This window comes from Narcine bancroftii, chromosome 13, assembly GCF_036971445.1.
Source record: "Narcine bancroftii isolate sNarBan1 chromosome 13, sNarBan1.hap1, whole genome shotgun sequence".
NCBI classification, from domain to species: domain Eukaryota; kingdom Metazoa; phylum Chordata; class Chondrichthyes; order Torpediniformes; family Narcinidae; genus Narcine; species Narcine bancroftii.
The window spans coordinates 3149284-3173993 of NC_091481.1; the positions used below are offsets into that span (position 1 = coordinate 3149284).

Sequence of the window (24710 nt, forward strand, 5' to 3'; positions counted from 1 at the left end):
ACAGGAGAGGCCATCCCTGGCATTGGATTGGCCTCAGGACAGACAGGACTTGATGCAATCATTACTCTGACCAACTGATCTTCCAACATCGTCCTAGCCTTCGGATTATTTGTGTTTTGCTTGTTTCCCTTTGGACTCTGGCCCGTTACACTGAACTTCCATTCTTTCACAGTCCAACACAATTGGCCAAATATTCAGAATGGAATTTAAACAAAGTTAATGCTCCCCTGCAAACAAAAACAACAACTGTATGTAGATGTGGACATACAATGGCTTAAAAAAAGATGCAAACTTTAATACAAATTGAATACAGTAAAACCCCAGGTATTGGCACCTATGGGGATTGCGGATGCCGAATAAGTGAATTTTCTCGTTGCATGAGACTCATTTTCTTACAATACCTAATGAGTACACGTGCATTAAGAATAAACAATTTAAAAGACAAAAGAGTGCAAAATGTAAAGTAATTTGAAAAAAAATCTGTATTCAGTCCTTAATTATGTAAAGTTCACTTCAATCAGGTAATTCCCGTAACTTACAATGTTTCAATTTAAATTCGAACCCCGGTTGCTGGCGCTGTAACAGGGTTTGCGCTAACCACTACCACTGTCATAATTAACCTCCCCTTCCCCCAAGTTTACAGATAAGGCCTTACTGATGTACCTAATACTAATAAAGATAAAGACCCTGACTAGGCAGGGATCGGGAGACACTTTGGGAGAGTTGCCCCAAGAGCGAGCGGCCCAGCTTTTCATCCCGGGTGCCATTTTATTCAAACACCACTTTATTCAAACAACTGCTGTGGGTGGGACACAACTGGGGCTCTCCACTGGCCGAATGTTTGCTTCCATCTTTAGCTTAAAACATAGAACATAACAGCACAGTACAGGCCCTTCGGCCTTCGATGTTGTTGTGTTGACCTATATATTCCTACCAAAAAAAATCTAAACCCTTCCTACCCTGTAACATCTATTTTTCTTCCACTCATGTGGCTAAGAGTCTGTTACATGCTCCTAATGTTCCAGCTTCTACCACCACCCCTGGGAACTCTCTGTGTAAAATACCCTCCCTTCACCTTGTACACACGCCCTCTGGTGTTGGCTACTCCTGCCCTGGGAGAAAGGCGCTGGCTGGCCACCCTTGAGCGTGAAGAGGTGCATTGTGTCTCTGACCCCGTGGGTCCTCACTAGTGGTCGTGCTCCCATCACAGCAGCTCTGCCACGCTGCCATTTTTAAAAACGTTTACTGACATACACACAGTACAATGTATAGATGCACCAGAATTCCTAATTGTTCCAGCCACACAGGCACTTCAGATGCACCATCTACAACAGTGTGAATTAAATTACTTCAATGACAGAAAAAAGGCAATAAGATAAATAATAAATAATTACCGTGGCATTAAGGGTATAAAAAAGTGAAGTTTCAATAATATAAATCTTAGTTTCTTTTCCAGGTTGAGAGTTTAGAACATAATTCACTGCCTATACCTCTCAGAATCTTGTAGATGAGATTTACATTTAAAATTTTAAACTTTTAATGCATTTTTATTTATTCTGATTTAGTTACATATTAGTTATTTATTTTCCTGTTAGTCGGGTTGCCGGTGGCTTGGATTCCAGATACCAGGAGATTTTCCTGTTCTCCATATTGTTCCTTTAAAAGGAGAGTGTCACAGGTGGTGAATTATGTTCTAAACTCTCAACCTGGAAAAGAAACTAAGATCTATATTATTGAAACTTCACTTTTTTATACCCTTAATGCCACGGTGAACATTTATTATTTATCTTATTGCCTTTTTTCTGTCATTGAGGTAATTTAATTCACACTGTTGTAGATGGGAGCACGACCACTGGTGAGGACCCATGGGGAGCAGGGATCAGAGACCCAGTGCACCTCTGCACAGTCCAACCAGCCAGTCCGACTGCTGTCAGCTGTGTGACTGCGGGGGTCTGAGCCCATAATGGTGGTGCCTAAATTTGGCAGTGAAGGGGAAGCACGGGACCGTGACCATGGCGGGCGGACTGTTGGTTACTCGAGGCGAGGAACCCACTCGGGCTGCGGGCTGCTCTTCACTGCGGTCAAGGGACTCGCTCCAGGATGCGGACTGGTGGAGACTGGCCGAAGGGGCTATTGGAATGGGGACGCGAGAGGGGGCCGAGGGTGCTGAAGGTTTCCTGACCGTGTTGGAGGTTTGGATCTGGAGCTTGGGTTGCCGATGGTTTGGACCGAAGCTGTGGGAATGCCGCTCAAGGTGAATCCACGGGCACTCGGTGATTCTGGGGGAGCTTTCTTCTTCTCTGGTTGTAAGAGGCACCTGGATGCCACAGGTGCTCTGTGGTTAGCAAGGGACTACTTAAGGTGGTATGTGAGTGGAAATAAAAGGTTGAGAACCATTGGTTTAGTATGATATGGACCAAATGCAGACAACTGGGACCAGTTCAGATGGACAACATGGTCAGCACAGACAGGATGGGACAAATGGCCTGTTTTGGTGCTGTGTGACTGGGATTCCTAGTATCTGTAACCCATCTCCCATTCAGGGTTAAGTGCCTATCATGGTCCGAGGGTCTGGGTCACACATGGGCCAAAGCCAAGAGCATAAAAACATATGCCACTGTTCAGTCTGATCAACGCTGACTCGGCCCCAGGCCTCTCCTCTTTTCCGGCTGTGGATGGCAGCTTTGCTTCTCCGCTGGTCCATGGTTTCATCGGATGCCACAGGCGCTCTGTGGTTAGTAAGGGATTATTTACAGTGGTACGTGAGTGGGAGGAAGAAAAGGTTGAGAACCACTGTTGGAGGGACATCATCAGAACTGCAGGTCCCACTGCAGTTAGCTTCCTCTCCGGTAGGGGGCAGCATTGCCCATGGTCTGAGTTTCTGCAGCACCTTTCAGCTCTGCATTGGGCCCTTCCAGCAGGTTCCTTGTTTATAGAGCAGTGATTCTCAACCTTTTTCTTACATCCCACCTTAAGTATTCCCTATGCCATAGGTGCACTGTGATTAATAAGGGATTGCTTAAGGTGGGATGTGAGTAGGAATAAAAAGTTTGAAAACTACTGTTTTAATTGTCCCTAATTGACTCGTCATGTGCACGGTTTCATAACTCCAAAGGAAATGGGCCAATGACAATTTTTCTCAAGCAAAATATTTCAGTAACAATTGGGTCTAGAGCAGTGATTCTCAACCTTCCCTTCCCACCCACATCCCACCTTAAGAAATCCCTTACTAATCACAGAGCACCGATGGCATAGGGAATACTTTCTCTGGTAGCTCCAGATCCACTACCCTTTTCTGGAAAAACTTGCCCCCTTTTGAATCTTTCCCTCTCTCTTAAACCTTTGCCCTCTACTTTTTGACTCCCCTCCACTGGGGAAGAGACTGTGATGCTCACCTCTGATGTTGTCTCTGTTGAGTTTGCAAGCTCTCCTGATCACCGTGGTGAGGAGTGGTGTAGATGTCACCCCACCCCCTCCACATCCTCAAAGATGTGTGGGCTGCTGGGTTTCAACTTCTCCACTCCCCATTGATGTACATTAAAATTTCCCGTGATCAACAGCAGTTGTTTTGATAAATTAAAGTGTTGCGTATTTACTTCTGTTTCTCAATAGTTTCACAATGTTGTGGAAAATTATAGAGGGTGAAATATCTAGGAGAAACACTATTAAGATTATCTGTATTTGTTCCATTCAGTAAGTAATAGGGATGAAATTGCATTGGAGATGTACTGAGATGTTTACACAACACAGTGTCCATGTTGGAATCTGGAGCAAAAGCAAAGTGCCCTGTCCCTGTGTCTCCTTTCCTCCTGCTCTCTCTCTCTGTCCCTGTCTCCTCTAGTGCTCCACTCTTTCTCTTTTCTCCCTTTTTCTCATTCTCTGTCTCCTTTCCTTCAGCTCTGAATTCACAGAGCCACATCCTCCCCCGATCAGTTCTCTTCTCTCTTGCCCTCCTATCCACATCCACCGATGGCCTCTTGCCTGTTGGCCTGCACGCCTCCCCCTCCCCTTTCTTCCCTCCTTCCCCCACCATTTTATTCAGGCGTCCGCCTGCTTTTGGCTCGTACCTCGACGAAGGGCTCGGGTCTGAAATGTCACTTGTATACCTTTACCTGCTCAGTTCCTTCATCCCGCTGGTCCGAATAACAACAATTACCGCGTCTGCAGACTTTCTCATTTTGCTGGCTGGAGGAACTCGGCCAGTCAGGTAGTGGCTGAGGAAGGGAAAGGAATTTTGGGTGGAAACCCTGCCTCGGGACTTGAGAGTGGAGAGGGAGTTGTAGAACCGAGCAACCTGACACTGCCGACACCAGTAAGTAGGGTGGTGAGAAAGCATTTGGCATCTTGCCCTCTTTGGGCAGCACTTAGAGTAGAAGAACAGGGGCATCATGCTACAAGATATTGGCAATATTCCACCAAGTACAGTCATGTGTCACTTAATGTCCATGATGCATTCTGTGAAATGGGACGTTATGCGATGTGGACATTATGCGAACAGCATATGATATACTTAGCTGGAAAGGGTACAACCCTCGAGAGATGAGCGATACACGAGATTGGATGCTGATGCCAACGGGTCAAAGCCTACAGTCAACTTTTTATTTGTAAATAGGAAAAGTTCACATTAAAATAATGATAGAAAGTTCAGTCCAGTACATACATAGGCCAGTAACATAGGAGTTTACTGTGGCTCTCAAGACATGTGTTCTAGGTTATATATGTACTGTATCACTATACAGCTGGTAGCACAACCACTTTGCATCCAAGAGAGACGTGTTGTGTGCGGGAAGCCATGTCGGCTCGTGCTCTGATCAGGATTTCTGATTATAACCTTTCAGGTCCACAGATGTCTATGCAGTTGGATGTAGCCCGAATGGACATGATGTGGCGCATGAGTGTATTATCTGCCATTCTGGTTGCCTAGTGACAGGAAAGAAGTGATTAAACAGGAAAGGGAGCAGGGAAGCTTCTGAGGAGTTACACAGAGAGACTAGACTGGCTGGGAGCATTTTCCTCCGGAGCATAGGAGCTGAGGGGATGTACAAAATTGTTAGGGTCATAGTTAAAGGAATGGTGACAGGTTAGGGGAGGCTAGTTTTGGGCAACTGGTGTAAGGTGCAAGGGGATACGGAACTGAGGGAGAGAGTAGTAGGTATGTGGAACGAGCTGCCAGAGGTGGGTACAATTACAACGTTTAAAAGATTATTTGGACAGATACGTGGATTGGAAAAGCTTAGAAGAAATGGGTCCAGTGCTCGGATGTGGGGTTCGTTCAGGTAGGCTACTTTGTCAGCTTAACAGAGTGGTTATCAAACTTTTTCTTTCCACTCACATCCCATCTTAAGTAATCCCTATGCCATCGGTGCTTAAGGTGGGATGTGAGTAGGAAGGGAAGCTTGAGAATCATTGCTCTAGACCCAATTGTTACTGAAATATTTTGCTTGAGATAAATTGTCCTTGGCCCATTTCTTCTGGAGTTATGAAACGGTGCGCAACAAGTCAATTAGGGATGATTAAAACAGTAGTTTTCAAACTATTTCTTTCTGCCCACATACCTCCTTAAGTAATCCCTTACTAATCACAGATCACCTGGGGTGGCTAATCTTTTAATTTTTAATGGAGACACACAGCACGAGTCCGTACCAGAGGTTAGGTAAATTGGGCGGCATGGACTTGTGGGCCGAAATGGCCTGTTATTGTGCGATATATCCAAATTAAAAATTATAAGGTTGGCCACCCCTATGGCATAGGGATTACTTAAGGTGGTGCGTGAGTGGAAAGAAAAAGTTTGAAAACCGCAGGCGTGGTGGTTAGTGCAATGGCCCAGGTTCGAATCTAGTGCCATAAGGAGTTTGTACGTTCTCCCTGGATACTCCGGTTTCCTCCCACTCTCCGAAACACACTGGGGTTTAGGCTAATTGGATGCCCTTGGGCAACACGGGTTTAAATGACCAATCAGCTCTGCTGACATTGCTGTCAATAAAAACAATGTTAAGAGAGCAATTAGTTTCCTATTGAGAGGACAATGAGACTAAACTCTTCAATTTGCAGTTACTCTCCTTCCTGTACAGGGCAGCCACCAGGTGCAAAGATGTGCCCATGGTTCCCCATCAAGGCAGCTGTTAACAAAGCCATCATCTAGCCCAGCCATTCTTAACAGAAGCCCAACGTTACCACCCTCCAAGGGGGCCACAACCCACTTAAGTAAGAGCCTTGTTTCCTTATCACCTCATGTAACATGAAGAATTTTAATATTTTTAATATAGTCGGTAGGAGAGAAGTACGGAAGAAACCAAAAGTTGGCTGCTTCACAGGGTCGGGCTTCCATAAACTTTGAGCAGAGTCCTGGCCAAATCAAAGGTTGAGAATGGCTGGTCAAAAGGATGGCCCACTTTGTCAGTCACTGCATCCAAATCTGTTACAAAATTTTTATTGGATTGTCATCCTTGAAGTGACAGGAAGTGGCCGTGGTACGGTAGATCTGAGTGAAAACACACTGAAATGCTGGAGGAACTCAGCTGATTCCACAGCGTCCATCGGAGATAAACGTATATTGCTGACGTTTCGGGCCTGAGCCCTTTTTCAAGGAATAGGCAAAGACGTTTTGGGCTCAAGCCGAAACATCAGCAGAATATCGTCATCTCCTACGGACGCTGCGGAATCGGCTGAGTTCCTCCAGCATTTCAGTGTGTTTTACTACAATCTGAAATGGATTGGGACTGTACACTAACTTGTGTGACTGTAGTTGTTTTGGAAGTCATAGAAGGCCATTATTTTGTTCCAGTGGCTGCCATTACAGTGAGTCGTGTACATGGGGGCAAAGTAGGTCACTGAGTCCTTTGTCTGGGCTCCACCAAGGTCACTGACTCCAGACCTCTGCCTGGACTGGCTTTGGCCCAAAAGTGGGCAGCGGTCAGAGATGGACAGCTAGCTACTCAGAGGGAAACGCATGGGATTGGGAGTCACTGCAGTGCATTGAGTAGATGGTGGCCATGGTGGAGGGAGTGAATATTCTTTGTTGTGTATGTGGAGCAACTGAATGGGCTGCTTTACTCTAGGTGGCATTGAGAATCTTGATCTCATTCAGGCAAGTGGAGAATTGTCCATTGAATTCCAGATGGCGGGAAGGCTCCTGGGTATCAGGCGATGAATCGATCACCACAGGGTACTTGACCTCTGAACTGCTTTAGGAGCCACTATAAATGTGGTTCATCCAATTATACTTCAGGTCAATGGTAACCGTAGAAATGTTCGGGGTATTAGTTCTCATCATTGCTTGTAATACATTCCCACTGATGAGCACTGTGGAATCAGGATTAGGATCCATTGTCATGAACATTGACATGAAATTTGTTGTTTTGCAGCAGTATCACAGGGCAAACATTTGTATAAACCACCTTACAAAATCAATAAAAATAGTACAAAGTGAGGCAGGGCCTGTGGTTCATTGATCATTCAGGAATCTGATGGCGGAGTGGAAGAAGCTGTCCTTGTGTCATTGGGTGCTTGTCTTCAGGCTCTTGCACCTCCTTCCTGATGGTAGCAGAGTGAAGAGGGCATGGCCTGGGTTGGAGGTCCTTGAGGATAGAGGCTGCTTTCTTAAGACACCGTCTCTTGTCGAAGTCCTCGATGGAGTGAAGTCTGGTGCCTGTGATGTCGCTGACTGAGTTAACAACCCTTTGGAGCTTTTTCCTGTCCTGAGCATTGGCACCTTTGTACCAGAGAGTGAATCTCTCCACGGTACACCTGTAGAAATTTGAGATTCTTCAGTGAAATACTGAATCTCCTCAAACTCTTCACAAAGTGTAGTTGCTGACGAGCCTTCTTCATGACTATATCAACATGGATATACGACAACGACACCAGTTCAAGATATCAACTTATTGGGCAACTGTGGCTGGGCATTAAATACCGATGATAAGTGAAGATGAATAGATAAAGAGATCAAGATAAAGGCTCCATGGTCAAAGTACCTGTCTAGTAAACAGGAGATCCTGGGTTCAAATCCCAGCAGAACCTTTTATTATAAAAAAGGATAATTTTGCTCATCCAAATGGTGGAGCCTGAATAACCTCTCACCGTTGAGGCATAATTTACGGTTGGCGTTCTGGTTAGCACAACGTGATTACAGTGCCAGCAACTTGGTTTCGAATCCGGCATGTCTGAACATTCTCCCCGTGCCTGCATGGGTTTTCCTGAGGGCTCTGGTTCCCTCCCACCGTTCAAAACATACCGGGGGTGTAGATTAATGGTATGTAATTGGGCAGCACAGGCTCATGGGCCAAAAGGGCCTGTTACCGTGCTCTATGTCTGAATTTAAACATTTAAGATAGGATGTATTTGGGAAGTTGGAGAATTTAAGCTCATTCTCAGCACAATAAAACCCCCAGTGGAATGACCAACCAGAACAAAACTTTACTTCTTACTCTGCGATACAAAGGCACTGACCGCTCATCCTTTGAAGACTTCTACCAGTGATGCTGCCTGCACGTGGCAGCCAACATCATAAGGGATCCCGATCACCCTGGTCACAACTTCTTCCCACTGCTGCCTTCGGGCAGAAGCCTGAACACCAGCGCCTCCAGGATCAAGAACAGTTTTTTTTCCCTCAACAGTTGTCAGGCTCTTGAATGATCCATACTTCACCACAAACTACTCTGGCACCACTAAAAGATCCATCTGCACTGTTGAAGCAATGCTTTTCTTACACCAACTGCAACAGACTCATTCAGGGACTCATTTAAGGGGTCTTGCTTATTATTAGCACATTATTTATGACTGAATATTTATTTTCTGCATGGCACAATCTGATTGTACTTCCTTCTTGTTGACGTTCCTCTCCTCGATACGATTCTTTCCTTGAGTAGATATATTTTTTCATGACCAATTAGTAGAAATTCTGTTTGGCCTGCAGGAAAAAGAATCTTGGGGATGTAAGTGATGTTCTGTACTTCCACAATTTATTTACTGTATTTAATTTAGACATAAAGCACAGTGACCAGCCCTCGTGGCCCACAAGCCAGTGGTGCACAAATACTCCAATTAACCTACACCATCACTCCCCCGTATGTTTTTGGGTGGTGGGAGGAAACCGTAACACCTGGAGGAAACCCAGGCAGATATGGGAAGAATGTACAAACTCCCCACAGATGGTGCGCGGATTTGAATCCTGGTCTCTGGCGCTGTAATAGTGTCGTGCTAACCATGTCGCCCTGTATAAATCTGAATTTTGGTGTGAATATTTATCTGTCATTTTATATTTTCTATCTCAGCATATTGAGGGGATTTTAATTTATACTATTGTAGTTAGTGTATTTTACGTACCTGTGTGGCCGCAGCAGGTAGGAACGTCGGTGCATCTGTACCTTGTACATGACAGTAAACTCTCCTCAATACAAGGCACACTGGCAGCGAATTAAAAACGATTCCTTCATGGGATACAGGAGTCACTGACAATGCAAGCATTTATTGTCCATTCCTCGATACCCCTGAATGAAATGCTGAGGATTGACACATTGCTGGGTCTGGAGTCACCAAGTGAGCAGACTGGGTGAGGACAGAAAATCTCATTCCATGTAAAACATTTGATGGTAGTTTCATGATTAGGTCAAAGTCGTCGTCCAGGTCTATTGGCAGAGTACATACGTGACATCACATGCAACCCTGAGATGCTTTTTCCTGGGGGTCAGTCAGAATTTCTACCTATCAGTAGTGTAAAAAAGAACACTGCACTCAAGAAAAGTTACATATACAAAAGAGAGAAAGGTAAAACAACAAAGGAAGTGCAAGCAAACTGGGCAACACAGAAAATAAATTTTCCGTAATATCTAATGTGCAAAGCCAGAGTCCTTGAATGAGTCTTTGAGTTTGCTTTTGTCACCATTGCTGAGACCAGCTTTAACACCTGAATTATTTCTTTAATTCAACTTCTGCTGTAACTTCTGTGGGATTCAGGTGTGCTACTGAATCAGTGCTCCAGGTCAGATCAGTACCTTAATGGCTTCTAACAATCCATTGCTATTGTTCTCCCTCCATTTTAATACTCATTCTTCAAGTTAAGTTCTGCACCGTTAATCAAACCCAGACGACGACCAAGCACTTACGTGTCTGACTCAATAGTCCCTTTCAGACAAGCAGAACGTGCATTTGTACACATATACACCCCTCACACTCTGAGTTCCAGAGGATTCAGAAGTCATTTGGTTAACTCTGCATGGTGAATATGATATTCCTACCTCCAATCCCATCCCAAGACACGTTACTTCTTCTGTCCAGTCTGATGATCAAACTAAAGTTTCTGATATTTTTGGTTTGGTGACATTTTTTAATTTGAAAAATAAACTAAATTCACAATTTAAAAAATTATGTATACTATATATGTCTAAATAAAATATATTTTATATATAAACAGTTTTTCACATTCTTACTGTCATACTTTATTTTTATTTAGACATACAGCAGAGTAAACAGGACCCTTTGGCCCACAAGCCCGTGCTGGCCAATTACACTCAATGGACCTACACCCCGGTCCGCTTTGAATAGAGGGAGGAAACCGGAGAGCCTGCAGGAAACCCACAGATGGGGAGGGGGGTGGTATTCCTCTCATTGGTCTCAGTCCCTTGATGCCCACTAGTGGAAAAGACCCGAGACCATGGTACTTCCTCTCAAAAACCTTGCCTTGACTGCACAGAGCCTTAATGCATCCCCTCTCTGTGACCTCCTGTAGCCTGGAATGTACATTCCTGCTCACTAGATTGCTGCTTTAATTGTTCAATGACTTCAAATAAGTTGTGTTTGTGACTTTTTACTTATGTCCACAAAATGCCATGTTTAACCCTGGGATAGGCACTGGAATTGCCCAGAGTTTCGAGGAATGCATGAAAAATCCAAACTGTTGAGTAAATATTTCCTACCTTCTTATCCCCTAATATCCCCATCTGTACATATTCAAATGTTAATTTATAACCATGTATCATAAAAGTGACACATTCAGAACAGAAAACTATTGGGATAATAAACATTTATAGTAAACTAGAGATTTAACATCAGATTTATGAAGAGTCCTTAGAAAAGAAATTCTTTAGAATAGGAGGCTGTAGTATTAAACATAAAAGTAGAGATGTAATTTGAAATGAAAAGGTTTTCTTCTACCGTATTAGTATTTTAAAAAATGTCACCCCTGTTCTCCAGGAGTTAACAAAGTTCAATACTTGGAGGCCAGTGACTTGTGGAGTTCAACAGGCTCTTGGTGATTTTTATAAATTACCTGAAGGAAGAAGTGGAAGAATGGGTCAATGGGTTTGCAGATGACAAGAAGATTGGAGGTGTTGTGCATAGTGTAGAAGGTTGTGAAAGATTACCACAGGGTGCAGAGTTGGGCAGAGAAGAGGCTGATGGAATTCAATCTAGGTGAGTGGGAGGTGATGCATTTTGGAAGAAAGAGGAGGACATGGTTAATAGCAGGATGCTTAACAATGTGGATGAACAGAGGGACCTTGGGGTCCAAATCCCTAGATCTCTCAAGGTTGCCACACAGGTTGATAGAGTAGTTAAGAAGACCTATAGAATGTTCATTGATTGGGTGATTGAGTTCAAGAGCCATCGTCAAAAACACCCTGGTTGGACCACACTTGGACTTTGTCTTTAGTTCTGCTTGCCTCTTACAGGAAGTGTGTGGAAGCTTCGGAGAGGTTGCAGAGAGGAGATTTACCAGAATACTGCCTGGATTGAAGAACCTGTCCTATGAGGCAAGGTTAACAGCTTGGGCTTCTCTCTTTGGAGGAAAGAAGGATGAGAGGTGATGTAATAGTCTACAAGATTATATATAATAAGGAGGCCAAGCCAGCACCTTTTTCCTGGAGCGACAATATCTGCATAAGGCGAGGTGAGAAAAGTTTAGGAGAAACATCAGGGGTATATTTTTTATTCACGGAGATTAGCGGGTGCCTGGAATGCATTGCCAGGAGTGGTATAACAGGGACATTTAAAAGTCTCTGAGACAGGCAGATGAATACAAGAAAAACAAAGGGTTATGGATGTGAGGTCAGGAAGGTTTTGATTGTTGTGTAGGTTTAACATAGGTCAGCACAAAATTGTAGGCTGAAGGGCCTGTAATATAATGTTCTATGTTCCCTCATACTAACACATTTATGGTAAAAGAATTGCAGTATCATAAATATATCATTGTTCAAAGTAAATAAGCATCCAGCAGTTTAATTAAATATTTAAAATTAATAGGTAGCATGCTAATATCAACACCAAGATGATTACAGTAATTGACCTTTGTTGAATAGAGTTGTTGTGAATGGCCCATCTTGTATGCAAGAGTGCATTTGGCAATTCTGCTTTTGGAACACAGATCCCAATGCGTGGTTCAGAGTCTCAGGAAAACCAGCAATGCTGTAAATCATTCTCGTCCCAATCCAATGCTCCTGAGAAGTGAGGGAAATGTCCAATACAATCAAGTGAAGCTGCTGCCCAGCTCATGGTTTCAACCCCTCTGGCAGCCTGAGCTCTGGGCCTTTGACCTGAATGGCTTACGCTGACCACCAATTTATACCAATCTCATTTACCTGCCCTTGGCCCATAGCAAAAGGGTCTCCTTTCTTCCTCCTCCTATTATCGAGCAACCCTTCTTAACCCTCTTCCTCCCCCCCCCCATCCTCTTACCTATGACCTCTTACCTGTCACCCAGTGCTCCTCTATACCCGCCCTCCTCACCTCTCCTCCTCCATTCGGGCGTCTACCTGTTTTACTACATTCCCGACTAAGGGCTCAGCCCTGGATGGTTGACTACCTTTTACTTCCTATGGATACTGCATGACTTGCTCAGTTTCTCCAGCATTTTGTGTACTGCAGTAGTGACCCGTGATTCATCCAGACGCCTAGGCAAATAATTTGAAAGAAGTGTGGCCCTCTTGAACAGAACATGTTGCCTCTGGATGAGAGAGAGCACATTGTCCGTGGTCAAACAGAAAATTAAGAAATGTCTTGTTTGCTTTATATCAAGAGGGCCTGGACAAGCAGATAAGGGAGAGGGGAACAGTAGGTTTCCCTGGTATATGTAGATAGGGGAAATACAAGAACCTCAACCTAACATTGCACTGAATTCCAGTTCCAAAACATCCTAGGGACCTCAGCAGGCACTACAGAAATGCAAGGTTTTCATTCAGACAACGTTTACAATCGGGGCAAGGGAATCTCCAGACAACTTGGGTGGGAATTAAATTCTAACTCCCCACCCCCTCATCTCAACATGGAGTCATCTCTCTTGTAGAAAGGGAGAATCCCTTTGCATTGGGACTTTGGAGCCTGAAGAGTCTTCACAGGGAATATTAGAGAATCAGAATTTATTGTCATGAACATGTTTTGTGGCAGGTGGAAATATTGCTATAAATAACATTTTAAAAAATTAGTGCAAAAGGAGAGAAAGTGGGGTGGTGTCTGTGGTTCATTGCCTGTTCAGGAATCTGATAGCGGAGGGGAAGAGGCTGTCCTTGTGCTCATCTTCAGGCTCCTGTACCTCCTTCCTGATGGTAGCAGAGTGAAGAGGGCATAGCCTGGGTGGTGGGGGTCCTTGAGGATAGAGGCTGGTGTCTTAAGACACCGTCTCTCGTAGATGTCCTCGATGGAGTGAAGACGGGTGCCCATGATGGCGCTGGCCGAGTTCCCAACTCTTTAGCCTCTTCCTGTCGTATATTGGCATCTCCCTTGATGTAACCAGTCAGAATGCTATGCATGGTACACCTGTAGAAATCACAAACAGTGGTGTAGCTGGAGGTGGTGCATGGGGAGCCCCCTCAGACCAATGCCCCCCCCTGATCCGCCGCTACCACCCCCCCCCAGCCCCACTATGGTCCGACGCCATCCCCACCGGTCTGGTCCGATGCTGTCACCACCCCCACCCCTGGTCCACCACTGCCATATGGTCGTGGTGCCTTTGTTATGAGCTCATTCCCCCTAACTTGAGAACCTGGCTATGCCCCTGCATGCAGACACACAACCAGAAATAACACACAAATAATACATATGCAGCACAAGTCTTACAGCTATAAAAATAAATAAATCAAGATTGTTTGCTACATATGAGAGTCTTAGATGGTTAGTGCAAGCTCAGCGTGATGTGCTCGATATTCTGCTACCAACCCAGACAGACTGCGGTCTTTCCATTAGGAAATTCAAGATCCGATTGCAGGGAGGGTTGTTGAGTCCCAGTGAGGAGAGCTTCTCCACCAGACTCTGGGGAATGATCCTAGTGAACACCGAGCTGACCCAGGTGGGTCAGGACGGAGTGAATGCTGCCTATTGCTGCAGCAAGTCCTGGTCTGCTCAAGATTCCAGCGTCTTTGTTTTCTCAATTTCCTCCACACCCCAAATTTCACACTCTTGTTGGGAAGAGTGAAAAAGGCTTTAACTTTCGAAGTTAAAGAGGCTGTGGGAGCGCAGGAGGCAAAGTCACTCTGGGGGGCGTGGACTCTCTCTTACTTCCCTTTCTCTGACTGTTCTGCGGATGGCGAATCATTTATGGGTTTTTTACAAAGATCGAATTTGCGTGATTTTACCAGTCTGAAGAAGGTCGGAAGTCTCGGCATTGGACGTTCACGCACGAACGACCAAAACTCCATCTCTCGCGTTTGGACAGCGAGTAAAGTCTTCATGAGCCTATTGTTCATGGATTGCCTGCAGTTAACTTTAGCAGACAGGCATTCTGGGAAATTTACTAGGGGCTGAGGAGGTAAAATATCAGAACCAGAATGAGTCCTTATTCCTGTTCTGATCTTTTTACACAGACTCTCGGGAATAATTTCCTGGAACTCAGCAGCTGTGTAAAAAAACATACATTTTCTGTTTTATTACATGACAGTATCTTGATTCTTACACAGCTTCACCATTGATGCAAGACAAGGGATCTATAGGGAAAGGAGAGAACAAACGGGCCAACACTCGTGCCCTTGTGCAACACATTTTCTGCTTTATGACACAATCAAATCATCTTGAATTTGACTGCAACAAAAGCACTTTCTCCTTCCCTTCCCTGGAGTTTAATGATCTACTACTTGCTATTTCCATTTTAGATAACGGGGTGTGACAGGACAGACCTGTTGCTGTCTGTAAAAGCTCGCACAGAGATGGCATTTGCACTTTGGGCAATAATAGCCGTGCGATTCCTGACAGGACACACGAAGGTTGCATTAATTCACACCTCAATGCTGCGAACTGACAAGGCAACGCAGATAAGGGATTGAATCCATTCATATGCTTTGCGAGGGGAAAAAAACGTTTATCCGGTCAGGTAACATCCGAACCAGATAGAATGCAAATTTCGGGATGCTTTGAGAGTAATGGATTAGTTAGGAGATGGATGGAAAGGTTTATACTGTAATATTTTGCGATTTAACATTTTCAAACGGACTGAATGAAGAGCCCGAGTTTTATTCTCTTTGCTCGACATTTTTGTTCTGCCAGCACGGGGTTTTTCTCCCTCCTCCCACGCCTTTAGGGGAATGTTAACCTGATTTTGAACCAAATTAAGTTGTTTGGTGCGAATACGGAGCGGAAATTCCAGAATATATTAAAAAATTTTTTAAGATGTTCGTAAACGAGTCAGCGAGCGAAAGGGGAGGGGAGCTGAAAGTGGAAAGGCTTTGTGTAGTGTCCTGTACGTGAGGGACGTGATCATGGAACCCCCTTCATTCCTGCCCCTGAATCCAGTTCGGTTTTTGTTTGCTACACAATAGTCTAGACGATTGAATTAGTGCTTCATCGCAGAACACAAAGAAACAGCCCGTTTAACCACAGAAATGCGTACATTTATTTTTGTTAAACATTAATAGCTGAAGGTTGGGGCGGAATATAGGGAAAGATAGTCGTGATTTAAAAAAATATATTTTATATTTATCTACAAAATTAAACTAATAAAATGTGAAATGAAACGGTTCAAAAAAATTGGCATGGTTTTGCGGGAATTGCTGCGTTTGAAGAAATTAGATTTTAAAATAACTCCTTTGTCTAATCAACTAATTGGAAATTGGGACAAGGTAAAAAACAAACAAGATTTAAAACTTTTAACCCCCCCCCCCCCCATCAAAGTAATGTTTTTTTTTAAAAAAAGAGGAACGAAAGGAAAACGCCCAACAATCAAATGCCATAACAATTTTCGCTTTCCCTTAAAATAAAACTATCTTACCGACCTTGGATGGAGTTGCAGTAACCAATAGGATATTTTTAAAACCTCAATTATACTTTCAGTGCATGAAGAAAGCAAATGAATGTAGTTTAATTTTGAAATCAATATGGATATTTTACATTCTACCATGTATGTAAATATACGTATCTTTTCCCCCCCACTTTTTATATCAGGTTGAATCAATGAGCTAGTCTGCAGAGGGCTTTCCTTCCCACAAGCGCGCAACCTCTCCTCACTGCGACTTGCAACACGAGCTCACAGTATCAAAGTCACGACCCAATCAGCGCCGAGCTCCGCGGTGTTTCACGTGGCTGGTTATTTCCATGCCGGGCCGCCATTGGCGGGACCGGGGCACTGACGCGTGAATGCGAGCCGGCGAGGGGGATTAAAAAGCCTGCGGAGCCGGCGCTGAGTCATTCACTAGGCGGAGACCAATGTTGTAAGGGGTTGCGGGCGCAGATAACCCCGGCGGCTAGTACCAGTGCGGATTCGACCGGACTAAGCACCACGTTTGACGGCCCCTTTCTTTTCTTTCCCCCCACCCCCACCTCACTACTTTGAAGTTTCCTTTTCGATTGCACCCACCTTCTTTCTCCCTTTCCCCCCCCCACCCCCCGTTCCCCTTTCTCCTTGGCGGAGCAGCGAGCCGGCGCAATGCCTAGAGAGTTAACGAGGAACCCAATGCAGAAAATATGGATGCCTTCCAAAGAGGAGCGGCCCGCAGTGCCATCCCAACGTGAGTCTGGGAACGCAGTGGTTCTAGACAGTCTGTGTTCCTGAAATGGGATTTTAAGGGGGCTTTGGTAATGTTCTAACTCCCTGGGTTAAAGTTAATGGAGTAATTAAGGTCTCCTGCACGAGGGTTTGTGATGTGGAGGAAAATAAAGCCCCGCGTGGGGAAAGGTGACATGATCGGCCTCTTGTCACTGAGCTGAGACCTTCCCTCTTGCTGCACCGCTCTCTGACTATCTATCGTTTGAACTCGCCACGCATCGCTCTCGTTAAAACCGTGCGTGGGGCTGCTGGGTCACCCGAGGACACACACCAGTATGAATGAACATCCTCTGCGGTTGCATTCTTGGCTCCCACAAACCGACCCCCTTCACGGTGCAGGCGGCCTCAGCTGCTTCTTTCCCGGAATCGGGTTTTTAAAGCTCAATCAGCGAAATATTCGAAACTGTTCTGCGGGGTTGTATCCCCTCCCCCTGAAGGAGTGGTGCTCATCGGCCCCTCGGTGGGATCCTTGCCTCGGCGAGCAGGCACGGTGAGTTACCGGGCCAGTCTCCCCGGGGCTCTACATTGTTCGGAGCTCGGCCGTGCCGAAACTATTGCATCAGACCCAGGCTGGTTGACTGCTCTCCATAGCTACACCGAATGCCTTGCAAGCTTGGTTTGAGTGAAAGTGGAATTAATTCCCAACCGCCGGGGAGTTGTAGTCCTCAACCTGGGCTTTGCTTTCTCAGATGTCGTGCTGTTTTCTAATCTGCGAAGATTTATTTCAAGAACGCAAAAGGGTACTCCTGCTCGGTCTTAATGTGATTTTTGACTGCAAAACCCCTCCATAGGACATTTACAGCACAGAAAACAGGCCCTTCAACCCTTCTAGTCTCTGCCTTGTCCCACTGACCTGCATCCAGTCCATACCCCTCCCATCCATGCACCTGTCCTAATTTTTCTTCAAAGTTCACCACTTCATTCCACTCTCCCACCACACTCCATGAAGTTCCCCTGAAACTTTTCCCTTTCACCCTTAACCCTTGTCCTCTGTCCCCACAAAACTTTGCTTGCATCTTTTTGAGCATTGCCCCTCGGCTCTTAAGATGCAGGTTTGATCATCTCCAGGGCTGTCTGGGTGATGTTTGTGTGCTCCCCTTGGAACTGCCTGGGTTTCCCTCTCCAGGTGCTAAACAATTGGGTTTGGTTGGATGCTGTAAATTGCTGCCAGAGTGGCTTAAGGGTGGAATTGGTTGGGAAATGTGGGGAGAATTAAAATGAGATGTGTCATTACTGACTTGATGAGCTGGTGAATGTAGACCCAAAAGAAATGATTGTATAACTGGAGGCTTGGCTATCAAAGTGTGTTTATAAAATAAATAAATAAATGGTTGATTGAGGCTGGTGTTTGATGGTGGAGGATTGGAGAATATTCAGAACACTTTAAAAGAATAGTTTGAAGCTAATCCATTAAATTTGAGAGAATTTATCATGTATACAAGTACGTTGTACAGATGAACCAACATTACTTGTTGATACGCCAACTCCAGCAGTATAGGTTAAATCCCCACAATTGTAAGTGATTAGATAGTTTTTCTTGCATGAACTGAATTTCACGTTTTAATCTTGTATGCAGATCTTTTGGTGGTCTTGGAGTACTTTGCGGTCATGTCACACAGGAAGATTCAAGAACCTGATAGCTGTTGGATTAAAAACTGTTCTTGAACCTCGATGTTGAACTTGAGGATTCTGTACCTTTCTCGTGAAGGGGTTAGTGAGAAGAGGCTGTGACCAGGGTGGTGGGGATTTGAAGTGGGCCATTGAAGCAGAACCTCACATGATGCTCTCACCAGCTGGGTGGTTTGTGTCTGCGGCAAGGGTTTGCCACTCCCTTGCGTTACCCATCCAGACTGTGATACATACAGTCGGTTTACTTTCTATACCGTACAACTATCGAAGTTTGACCACGTGCTGGACTCCTTTTACTTCGAAGTGTTGGTGCTGCTCCTTCAGTTGCTATGTGTTGGCTCCAGGGGAGGTTGTCTGACGTGTGGACTACTGGGAAGTAACCTTCCACTGCTGTCGCCTTGATGAAGATAGGTTTGTGGCCCCCTTGCTCTCTGCTTCCTTTCTACTTAACATTGGCCTTTGGTCTGGGAAGGAAAGAGATGGGTGAGTTAACAACCACACATTTCCTACATTTTACTGCTAGTTTCCTCTCTGTGGAATTTGACAGCAATATCCTTTTTGTCTCTCCATTGCCTAACATTTTACCTTCTCGTTAACAAGATTTCAAACCAAATGACATTTCTTCTTTGTTACAGCACCAGTGACCTGGTGTTTGAACCGGACATGGATTTTATGTTCTTGCCGTGTCTGCTTGGGTTTTCCCGGGGGGGTTGTAGGTTAATTGGGCAGCAGGAAAAGGGCTGTTCCTATGCTGTATATCTAAATTTTAACTTCTCTAAATGAAACTGGAAAGTTGAGCAGCACGTTTCCCGTCAAGTGAAAGAATTAGATTTTCTTTCTGGCGTTGGTCCTGCTCACCTTTGGAATAGCACAGAATGAGAGGAGAGTGCCCTATGGAAAGGAAGCCATTCATTTATCTTGCACCTATCCCATTTTAACATCCAAGAGTAACTAACTGCCAATCTCTTGTGAAATTTGAATATCATAATGGCATGCAATTAAATATTGAAATGAAAAGGGAGATCATTTTTGCACTGATACTTGTGTGATAGCTAGGATTGATGAATTAGAGGTAACAATAACACCGGATGCGGAGTTCTGATAAAGGACTATTCCCCTACCAGTACTGTGAGACAGAAAAAGATGACAAATGTATAATATTTCCCAGGGCAACAATACCAGAGGACATCTGTTTAAGATGAGTAAAGGAAAGTTTAGGGGAGCTAAGTTTATAATTTTTAGCAGGTGGTACCTGGAATGCTTTGCTAGGGTAGTGGTGGAGGCTGGAACAATAGGGACATGTAAAAAAAAAAAACTCTTAAATAGGTGCATAGATCTAAGGGGAAAAATAGTGTGATGGAGAGAAGGATTATATTTTTGGATGAAGGGCCTGTACTTTTATTTGATGTCCTACGACAGATGATTATTCATGATTGCAATTAGTGCAAAAAACAAACCTGATTTAAGTAGAGTGGAGAATCTATATCAATACCTGATTTCATTCAGCGGACTCAGACTCGTCTCCTTCAGCCAATTCCCTTTTCTCAATTATGCAGGCCTGTGGGAGGCCCATCACCTCTGGAGAGGATCGGGTGGCGGGGGGGGGGGGAAGCTCCCTGGTTTGTGTACTCTAACTCTTATCTGACACTAACCAAATGGTTGTCTCCTGGAGGATGATCGTTATCCATCAGCATTAAGCTTTGCAAAGTCCATGGACATGTTGCATTATATTATGGGCCAATCACATGTTCCCCTCTCCATGGGTATTGTTTACAGTTTTAGCTCCTCTGGTTCTTGAAAGTCGCATGATTTCAGGGAAATGGGGCTGGTGGAAATTTGTCAGCTGGACTATTGTTGCCTGGCAGCACATGTCATGGGGTCCCCCACTGCACTTGGGTATCTGCAACTATCTTGGCACTCCTTTTCAAGACACCTGCCATACGCAAGGATTAATTAAGTTGTAGTCATCAGTATTAGTCCAAATTAGACCTTTGCACTAATGCAGATCTTTTGGCAATCCCAAAGTAGTTTATGGTTCAGGTGGTATGTCAAAGTTCTTGAACCTGCTTGAAGGTTGTAGTGCGAGGAAATTATGACCATAGTGATGGGGATCCCTTGTGATAACTGCTGCCTTGAAGTACCACCTCACAGATTCCTTCAATTGTATGAAAGAAAAATGGAGGATTGTGAAGTAGGGAGGGTTGAGTGTTTTTGGCACACAGTATATGAGTCGGCTCAATATTATGGGCCAAAGGACCTAAAATGTACTGAAATGTTTGTTCTGTTGGGCTGGAAGTAGAAGGCAAGAGTCCCATTTTTTTTCTGAGGAAGTCTGGTGTTGTAATTTCTATTTTAAAGGCAGATGGGCAAAGGACTGAAACGAGCAATGATATTTGAAGATTGCAATCATTGCTTTTGTTAAATAAAATACTTTTAGTTGTAATGACTAATGTGTGGTAGAAGTTTCTGGGTATGATCTGAGTTGGCTGATGGACCAAGTATTGTACCTTCACTGCCTTCAAACAACGTCAAGGGCAATCTGTCTCCAGTTCACCTTGCTATAATCTTTTCATTGATTTGGCCAGATACAAATTCTTATCAATTTTTCCTTGAGTATAGTGTATGACCTTGCAGCTCTGGGATTGGCAGACATCAAAGGTTTCAATCTCCAAAAGCTCCCTTCAAAACTGTGGTTTTCACTTTTTCCACTCTCATATTGCCTGGTCATCCCTATGTCATAGGTGCTCTAGGATTAGTAAGGATGACTTAAGGTGGTATGTGAGCAAGGGGAAAAGGTTGAGAACCACTGCTCTTGACCCAATTGTTATTGACCCATTTCTTTTGGAGTTGTGAAACTGTCACTTGATGAATCAATTGGGTATGATTAACAGTGGGTTTCCCTTTTCTTTCTACCCACATCCCACCTTAAGCAATCTCTTACTAATCACAGAGCACCTATGGCATAGGGATTACCTAAGGTGGTATGTGAGAAGAAAGAAAAGGTTTGAAAACCACTGTTTTAAAACACAAAACTAGGCTTTCTCCGAAGGAAGAAATGGTGCCTTGCCTTCTACCTTGCCTGTTCTATTCCAGTTCAGTAATATGATGAATGTCACAGTACAGAACAGAGCAGTACTGGCCTTTTGGCCCACATTGTCGTGCTGACCCAGAATAAATAAACCCTCTGTACCTCATAACCTACTATTTTTCTTTCATCCATGTATCTGAGCCTATTAAATGCCCCTAATGTTTCAGCCTACACCACCACCCCGGCTAGGCATTCCAGGCACCCACAACTCTACAAAACAAAAAAAAAACTTGCCCCTAATGTCTCCCTAAACCTTCATCCCTTCACTTTGCACAGATGCCCTCTCGTGTTTGCTACTCCGTCCCTGGGAGGAAAAAGCAGATGGTTGTGTCATCTTCAAGGGGAGCACCTAGTGCGTGAATGCAAATTTGTACCTGATCTTGAAGGCAGTAATTGAGATACAATACCAATTGGGTTGGGAAAAGCATAGGGGAAGAGAGACAGGGGAGGGGTGTAATCAAAACTGGAGAAGTCTCAGATGGAGTATTAGGTGGTGTTCCTCCAATTTGTGGGTGGCTTCAGTTTGGCACTGCAGGAGGCCATGGACAAATGTGGGAATGGGGTGTGGAATTGGCCACTGGGAGGCCCCTGCTATTGCACAGACAGGTGGTTAATAGAACTCCTCCCTCCCCCACAAATCACCCCCTCAGCCCTACCGCTGTGATCGCTAGAAATACTACACTTGTGCCCACCCTCACAACCATTTGGAGCCCCAAACAGTTCTTCCAAGTGAAGTCGTATGTGAATCTGCAGGGGTCATCTACAGCTCCTGTTATGGCCTCCTTTACATTGGAGGGACTGGGAGATCGTTTCACTGAGCACCCTTGCTGTCTGGGTGCAATAATGGGGACTTCCTCGTGGCCACCAATTTCAATTTCCCTGTCCCTCAATCTCTTTTCCTTCAGCTCACTGCCACCACCTTCCCTCCATTCAGGGAGCTACCCCCTCCCCATCACCTTTTTCCTCCCGCTATCCCACATATCTACAGTCATGCACCATGTAACTTCTGTTTGGGCAATGTCTGACTGCATATACTGTACTTCTGTGGTCCCATAAGGTTATAGTTGAGTTCAGAAATCTTGATCAGAGAGCAGGACGTCATGGCTTCCTGCATGAAACACGTGTCTCAAAGTGATTGTGCTGCCATGTATGTAATGGTACTGTACATGTATAACTTAGAATACACGTGTCTTGATGATCACAATAAATGTCTGTTACTATAATCTGGTGTTTGCACAACGCCTTATTTCACAGAACGTATCGTGGATGTTGAGCAACGCATGTCTTGTAACATCTTGCCTGTGGACCTCTGTCTTGCCCTCTACCTCTTCATTCAAGTGCCTGTCTGCTTTTTGCTCGTCCCTTGACAAAGGGTTTGGGCCTGAAATGCTGGTTATGTGCCTTTGCTTGTCCTGGATGCTGAGAGACCAGCATTTCTCCAGTGCTGCAATCAATGTCTGCAGACTTTTCTGTCTGTTCCCAATCAGGAGGAATGAATATCTGTGCAGATTGCATTCCCTGCAATGAAAAAAATTTTGTGAAACCAAGGTTGAGGTTTTGAGGTCCAAATCATTTACTTTTCAAAGTATTCTGTAAAAGATTGCAGTTTTTCCTCTGCTTCTAGAATGTAGTTTTAAATTCCTGGTTACTGGACCATTGCATTAGACCAGGCAAGACCAGATGCATTTGATGCTGGCAGCTGAAATCCAAAGTTGTTAATGTTCTTGTATGTCTTTTGTAATTTGCAAAGTTCTTTGTTCACAAATAGTGTTGGGATGGCAGAGCTGTGATTGTGAAACTAGTTGGGCTATTGTATCAGGCCTGATGTCATACATTATGCCCCAAGAACATGTTCTTTTTGCAAACTTTTGTAATCAAACATCTTTCATCATGGCCAAGGGTCTGGAAGATGGAGTACAATGTTGGCAAATGAGGTTATCCTCTTTGGAAGGAAGATCAGATTATTGCAGTACGCTGCTGTGCAGAAGGACTTGGGAGGGCTTGTGCATGAACCACCAAAGGTGGTTTTGCAGGTGCAGTGGCCTATCAAGAAGGAAAATAGAATGTTGGCCTTCATTGTTAAAGGGATTGAATTTAAGAGCAGGGAGGTTATGCTGCCACTGTACAAAGAAAGCACAAGACCATACCTGGAGTACTGGTGCAGTTCTGGTCTCCTCACTTGAGGCACGTACTGGCTTTGGAGGTGGTGTGGAGGAGAGGAGGTTCATCAGGGATAGTCCTATGAAGAGATTGAGTAGTCTGGGACTGTAGTCACTGGAAGTTAGAAGAATGAGGGGATCTTAGAAACATGATGATTGAAGTCAGTAAGTGGTTTTCATTGGTGGGAGAGGCTATAACTAAGGGATGTAGCCTCAAGATTCTGGGCAATGACAGAGATGAGGAGGGACTGCTTTTCCCAGAGGGTAGTGAATCTGTGGAATTTGCTGCCCACTGAAGCAGTGGTGGGGACCTCAGTAAATATATTTAAGACAAGGTTGGATGGATTTTTACACAGTAAGGAAATCAGTGGATATGGGGAAATGGTTGGGAGATGAAGATGAGCCCATCATCAGATCAGCCACAATCTCATTGAATTGCCAACCCCTGCTTTTATGTTCCAAAAGAGCAGGTGATTTTTCAGTTGGTGACCAGTGGCTCCATTTTAAATATAAAATATGTAAAGCCTTTGTAGATTAATTGTTAACTTTTGGCTTCTGTTGTACTAAATTTATGAACTTGCCAAATCATGTGCTGCGGCCTAAGTTCTACTTTCCAACTGGCATAACATAAACCCTGTCTTTTCCCATCCCTTAGTTAAAAATCCATCAATCCCAGGTTTAAGATTAACAATTGACCCAGTGTGAATTGGTTTTGGAAGTGATTCAGATTTTTTTTCACCCCGTGAAGTATTTGTTAACTGCGATCAAATATTTGGCTTCTGGTCACAAATCCCTGACTGGAAGTAGTTTCTCCCCTTCTCGTCTGTTCTTGAAAACCTCGTTAACTTTCTTAACCTTCTAACTTTGAAGTACA

General features: G+C 44.4%; 1 protein-coding gene and 1 long non-coding RNA gene across 14 annotated transcripts in view; one reads left to right on the forward strand and one right to left on the reverse strand.

Moving 5' to 3' along the window:
* Positions 1-24710, forward strand: part of pfkfb3 (6-phosphofructo-2-kinase/fructose-2,6-biphosphatase 3) — a 142627-nt gene that overhangs the window by 10412 nt on the left and 107505 nt on the right. For 10 of the 13 annotated variants that reach the window (XM_069910091.1, XM_069910098.1, XM_069910096.1 and 7 more), the window contains exon 1: positions 16585-16922. The exons of 1 other annotated variant lie outside the window; for it this stretch is intronic. In XM_069910091.1, the coding sequence (XP_069766192.1) occupies positions 16841-16922 (82 nt within the window). In that variant the 5' untranslated portion in view covers positions 16585-16840. Of the gene's footprint in view, positions 1-16584; positions 16923-18638; positions 19073-24710 lie in introns of those variants that run through there. 2 more of the 13 variants (XM_069910092.1, XM_069910094.1) reach the window with 2 other exon arrangements.
* Positions 10495-16414, reverse strand: LOC138749051 (uncharacterized). The gene is made up of 3 exons (XR_011348381.1): positions 16191-16414; positions 14562-14821; positions 10495-13746 (listed from the first exon to the last, which is right to left on the reverse strand). It is a non-coding gene; the product is annotated as an uncharacterized lncRNA (long non-coding RNA).